This window comes from Athene cunicularia (genome assembly GCF_003259725.1).
Source record: "Athene cunicularia isolate RWA chromosome 2 unlocalized genomic scaffold, athCun1 chr2_part1, whole genome shotgun sequence".
Taxonomy (NCBI): Eukaryota; Metazoa; Chordata; class Aves; order Strigiformes; family Strigidae; genus Athene; species Athene cunicularia.
Window position 1 is genome coordinate 11018190 of NW_020799095.1, and position 6178 is coordinate 11024367.

A 6178-nucleotide genomic window follows, 5' to 3' on the forward strand; every position below is an offset into this window, starting at 1 on the left:
CTTGGCTGCTGAGGTGTAGCAGCTCCTGTCTGCCTTTGCTCTTGGGGCTTCACGGTAGTTGGGGCCAATGGGAGCCATGATTAACTACAGGTCAGATTTGGCCTGGGCATCAATGGAGTCCCCTGGGGGAGCCATTTGGAGATGGTCCCTGGAGCAGCACGCTGAGGTCAAGCACTCTACCCTTGGGTCAGGATGCTGCCCAAGGTAACTCCTCGAGGGAGGACGCTGCCCTGAGCAGCTCCTCGAGGTTCAGAGTCCTCACTTGTTAGGTGAGTGATAGAGTGTGTTGGTTTGTCATTAAACCCTAGGAAGTTGTTCTGTTCTCCTCTCACAGACATTCAAACCTGTAATTTGTGGAGGCCTAGTTAATTGTGTGGACAATAAATTTTTAATTTTTGGTGGTTGCTTATTTGAGAGCCTCTATAACAGGGTGGCCATACAGAAAACCATCGTCAGTGCCGTTTTTCACAACATGCACGGCGTAAGTTAAACACTTGCAAAGCACAAAGTGGCATTAGTACCACCAAAGCCAAATGAATTTGTGAGTGCTATACGCCGTTTTTCAGTTTTCCACTCCTGAGCTGTTAACGGAACATAATTGAGATCAAACTCTGCCTCTGTTTTCTCTAAGTTTAGAGTAGGTGGCAAAATTCCATGGTAACAGGACAGTGCAGTAAAAGCTGCTTCAATAGCTCCTGCAGCCCCCAAGAGATGTCCCGTTGCTCCTTTTGTGGAGGAAACTGCAATATTACATGAGTGATCTTTAAAAAGTCTCTTGATTGCTTGATTCTCAGCAGCATCTCCTAGAGGTGTAGAAGTTGCATGTGCATTGACATATGTTATGTCTTCAGGTTTAATCCCAGAATCTTTTATTGCTGCAGACATACACCTAAGGAAAAAAAAAAAAAAAAGGCAGAATGCTGAATTTCCCATTGTATTTTTGTCACTAACACACATAGACAAACCAAAAGCAAAAGTACAGGTTGTTTTAAAATTGTTATCAAATGTGAAAATCTGCATGACATACTTTACCAGATGTAAATGACAAGAGATGGATTCATCTAATTAAACACACTAGCATCCACATTCAGCCACCCAAGAAAGACAGAAGTGGTGAGGCCCACTATAAAATGAGACTTGCAACTACAAATTCCACAGTTGGGAAAAATACAAAAAGAAAGAATGAAGATATAACAATGTCTACAGACTACATTAATATATCAAAGACCCTTTCAATGCAAAATCTGGAAACATTTGAGAGAGAAATAACTACCTGAAATTATTACCAAAATTTAGGTTCCTTCTGTTTCTCTAGTGTAACATGCATTAATGTAACATTCAGTAAAATGGTCCAAGAAATCACCTTCCCATTCTAAGTGAAAGATTCCCTAGTTTTTACATGTTATTTCCCCTCACATTTACAGTATTATGGAATTAGGAATAAAAATTTCTCTACTGAACAAAAATATTGGGATTTCAAAGAAAAATTCTGCAGTCATGCTCCTCATGAGCTTATTTTGCATGCTTTCCAGAGGTTAGAAGATGTCCCTGCCCCTACAGTAGCAAGGAGATAGCACAAATTCTTACATATAAAATTAAATTGACTGAAAGTCACACTCTTTCCTCTGACATCATATGTTCCATTCCAACTCCTGATGACCCGTGGACTGTGAGCATCTCTATAAAACATGCTCTTTTATGAAAGTCACAGGAAGATGGAAACAACTCCATACTGTGATTTTCTCACAATTTTCCACAGAAGGAAGGGAATGAATCACACATCCGTCCTTGCACATACAGCTTAATGAACTATCTCTGAAAAAAGGACCACTCCTCTTTTGAAATTTATGAATAATAAGTAAATAAATAGGAAGCTCAAAAAAAGATACCACAGGCTGCTGGACAAATTTAAATATCTCCAGTACAGCCTTCTATCCTGAGAAGCATTCAGCTTCGCTTAGGTTGGAGGCCATTGATGCTGTCAGGACACAGTAAGCCACATTAAGGCAAAAAAGATTACTGATCAACTGAGAGGAAAAGAGATACATTAATTTAGTTAAATACGTCAGCTGCAAGGAGCATATTTACTTAAGGAGATAACAGATTAATTGCGTAGGACACACTTTATATCCACATTTCAGAGTCTGGCTTCGCCTCTCCTATCCTGCAGGTTTATTTCAACATATGTATTAGTCTCCAACTGAAGCAGTTATTAGATGATGACAAAAAATATATTCCCCTGGAATTTTTTGACGTAGCAAATAAAATTCTTACAGAAAAGTAAGAGAAGCATACACATTTCAGATTTAATACATACAGAACTGCAGTAACAAAATATTAGTTTGAAGACTGTATTAAAATGTATTCTCTCATCTCAGGGGTGGAAAGGCTCAACATTTTGAAGATACCAAGATTAACTTTCAACTACTTCCCACTGTAAATTCAATTTATATGCTATTGCAATCATAAAATATACAAAAATTGTGTTACAATATATTGCCATATCATCTCAAGGGTAAACAAGTCTGAAAATCTGAGATAAGACACTTCTGGTTACTCAACTCGCACATAAGTCTGCAGAACAATTAAATATGAGTCCAACAGCATAGAGGGAAATCTGGTATATTACACTTCCTGAAAAATCTGTTAATCCAATAAAGATGCAAACACAGCTTTACAATATTATGTAGAAGTTTGATCTATTTGTGCAGTGATATACTGAATTTTTTTATTAGATATCCACATACATTCACAATAATGTAGTCTAAATCTTTACTAAATATTTCAATGTCAGCAATAGTATGCAGCCTACACAAAGCTCACAAACAGTACATATACTTACACATGTAATTTCACTAACAATTTAATTAGGTCAGAGATAAAGATAAAATTAATACAATCTACTTGTGAACTGGTTTTGATGAGATTACCAATGATGAAGCTTTAGCAACTCACTAAACAGTACTAAAGTGTATTTCTGCTATGCTTCTCCACCAACATGCTCAGCTGTATCAGATTCTAGTATTTAAACATGATTGCAGCACCAGCATATGATCCTGTGAAAAGCCAAAGTCTTTTCTAAATAACAATAGCCACAATTAACACTAATTACATCTATTGTAATTATTCTAACAAACCAAATCCTCCAAGTACTCTACATCTTTCATCATTCGGGATTTATTCAGGAATGCTATTCCACTCTAAGACCACAACAAATGACATGACCTGCTTTTGCAGTGGGGTCTCGCTTCTTTATGATCAAAGTGTGAAGGAGAACCTGAAAAGGTTCCATCATACCACAAAAATCTAAAAGAGAGATTTCCATTGAGACTTAACTGTGTCAACAGCTGTAGGTACCAAACACAAAATGTTTTCACATAAAACTTTTGCGACTCTATGCAAAAAAACTGATTCAAGCAAGAACTGGCTTTCACCTTGTTACTAAAAAAAACCCCCACTAAACCTGGGGTGAAAACCTTACCAGAAGCTCTTTCATTTTCCAGATTAAGTTTTCAGGCTTTTGGAATATTACTTAAAGATTGAACAGCATTTCTCTAGGAAAAGCATACAATAACAGAAACATGCACCCACTGTAATTAACATACGAAGTAACCCATCATAATCAACATACAGTTCTTACCTGAATGCACCATCTCCCTCTGGATTAGGTGCTGTTATGTGGCAAGCATCACCAGACAGTCCATAACCTAAAACTTCTGCATAGATCCTAGCACCTCTTTGTACAGCATGTTCATACTCTTCCAAAACCAGCACAGCAGCACCCTCTCCCATTACAAACCCTTCTCTCTGTGAATCAAACGGTCGACACGCCATTTTAGGCCTCGAGTTAAAACTTGTGCTGAGGGCCCGAGCTCTTGCAAATCCAGCCAAGGACAAAGGACTAATGCAAGCCTCAGTCCCTCCAGCCAACATGACATCAGCATCACCAGCAGCAATAAATCTAAAGGAGTCTCCAACAGCATGCGCGCCTGTAGTACAAGCAGTTGACACAGCATGATTCGGCCCTTTCAGTTGGTATTTAATGCTGATCTGGCCTGCTGCCATATTGACTAAAATCTTGGGGACAAAGAATGGGCTGACCTTGTTATAACCCTTTGTTTTAAATAAAGCAGCTGTATCAGAAATCTCTTCCAGCGGAACCATTCCCATCCCAATTGCCACACCAGCGCTTAAACGATCCTGTTCAGACTGGGGAGACCAGCCAGAGTCCTTCATGGCTAGCTCTGCTGCACCGATGGCCATCACAGTGGCAGAACTCATGGATTTGATCTCTGACTTCGACACAAAGCTTTCTTCACTGAACTGACCCTCTTCATTTCCCCTTGGCACACAAGCAGCCACTTTACATGGTACGCCTGCATATTCTTCCCCATCTAGCGATGCAATCCCACTGTCTCCTTGGAGAAGGCGCTTCCACACAAACTGAGTCCCCACACCAAGAGGGGACACTAAGCCAATACCTGTAACAACTACTTTCCTTCGACATACAGGCAGTGACTTGCTGAAAGTTCTTCTGTGATTCAGTAACTGCAGATTTAAGTTCAGACTCCTGAGATGAAGATTTGCAATCTTTAACAGATTCCACGAGGACTGTGAGAACATGGTGGAAATCAATCACTTCAAGAACATTCCTGTAACAGGGAAAAAAAACACACAATCATAACAATAAAGCAGCCAATGTGAAAAATCTTCCAAGTACACTAAATTAATAACTTGTTTTGTACATGAAAGCCTGTTTCCAACCCTGCAGAAAGGGATGTAGCTCCATGTCTGTAATCAGGAATAGTGTGTTATGGTAGACAGGGCATAGAAACACATTCACCTTGTGAATGCCTCTAGTGGGCTCTTCTGGCTTAAGCTGCTGCTGAGTATGGCTTTGCACCACTGTGGACTGTGAGGTACTCTCTGGTTTTGCTGCAAAACTCCCTCCAGGGCTTTAACCACCAGCTGGCTGGAGGTATTAATGATGAGCATTAACAGCTTAATTCTTCTAAGGGAGAAAGTGTATGTCCTACCATTATCACGTTAAGGATGTTGTCATTTCAACCTTTATGTCAGGCAGAATGGTCTAAAAAACTCAGAACAGGAGTCAATAAACTATTCCTTGTTCTCCCACCAAGGCAATTATATGTCTTGGACAAGGGTCCTCATCCTTCTACCTCCACCCACCCTTTATCAGCCCTGGGGTATTGAGACTGTCACGGAACGGTACCTCAAGTGTATCTGAGCAAGATGGACCACAACACCACCTTCCTTGAAGGTAGCACTGCCAGACCCCATGTATTGTCAGGTGTGTCAAGTGATGGTGGAAGGCCGCTGCTGAGCACAGGTCATACTTCAAGGCCGGATGAGATTGCCACACCAAGCAGGGCCACAGCCCCTCTCTTGCCTTGCCATGGCCACTGTCATGGCAGGAGCTGGTCTGATCGCATGCACCTGGCACGCTGGGGCTAGGCAGAGGCTGCAGCACAGCTCTGTCAACACCTACAACACAGACTTCAACAGGCCACCCACTTTTTGCCTCACAAAAAGGACACCGTGGCATGGCCAAGTCTTTGGTAAAATACAAGGTGCTGTACAGGCACCATACGGGGACACTGGGCTAACACACTCCTTCTAAAATACACGGACCTGCTCTTTCCTGCGGCAGCATTAGTACACAGCAGCGTTATTAAAAAATAACAACTAAATATAGTGCTTACTTACTAATGCAGGCAGTTTTTTTAAAAGAGTCTGCTTTAAATCCTGACCCAAATTTGTCACTTTATTTTTCTAAGCCAGTTAGCCTGGATTTTATAAAAAGAGGCAATATATGTAATTGCAGAGATCTTTAACGCAGTGCGTGCCTAACAGACACATACAGCTTTTAACAAAACGCTGTTAGCGGCAGTAAAATAATCAGGAGGCCTTGTCTGATCCAAGCGAAGCCACATTAACGTACTGTGCGCGCCGAAGAGGAAAACAGGAGGGGGGTCATTTCTCTCCGGGAACAAGAGCTATCGGACGTCACCGGGAGCTTAAAGGTCATTAACTGCTTTTAATGTTTAAACAAGGAGTTACAGCCTGGCGCCACGGAACTCCCCTGCACCACGCCAGCCTCCCGCGGCAGCCCCGCCCGGCGCCGCCATTGCCGTGCCGCCCAGCTCCGCTAGGGGCA

General features: G+C 41.5%; 1 protein-coding gene across 3 annotated transcripts; it reads right to left on the reverse strand.

Annotated features, from left to right (window-relative positions):
* Window positions 1-318: 318 nt before the first annotated feature.
* Window positions 319-6148, reverse strand: OXSM (3-oxoacyl-ACP synthase, mitochondrial). Of its 3 annotated transcripts, none has more exons than XM_026841926.1 (3): window positions 5963-6148; window positions 3641-4652; window positions 319-889 (listed from the first exon to the last, which is right to left on the reverse strand). In XM_026841926.1, exons 2-3 carry the CDS (start codon window positions 4621-4623, stop codon window positions 487-489), a joined length of 1386 nt encoding a protein of 461 aa, XP_026697727.1. In that variant the 5' UTR covers window positions 4624-4652; window positions 5963-6148; the 3' UTR covers window positions 319-486. The 3 variants fall into 3 exon arrangements, with proteins under 3 accessions (XP_026697727.1, XP_026697726.1, XP_026697728.1); XM_026841925.1 differs by lacking the exon at window positions 5963-6148 and adding an exon at window positions 5234-5420; XM_026841927.1 differs by lacking the exon at window positions 5963-6148 and adding an exon at window positions 4844-4896.
* Between the last annotated feature and the right edge of the window lie 30 nt (window positions 6149-6178).

What these genes read in the sequence shown, in the direction of transcription:
- OXSM (XM_026841926.1), bottom strand. Translation starts at nt 4,623, where the DNA reads ATGTTCTCACAGTCCTCGTGGAATCTGTTAAAGATTGCAAATCTTCAT. An exon ending in GAGGGAGATGGTGCATTCAG is followed by an intron (nt 890 to 3,640) that starts GTAAGAACTGTA and finishes TTTTTTCCTTAG; the next exon opens with GTGTATGTCTGCAGCAATAA.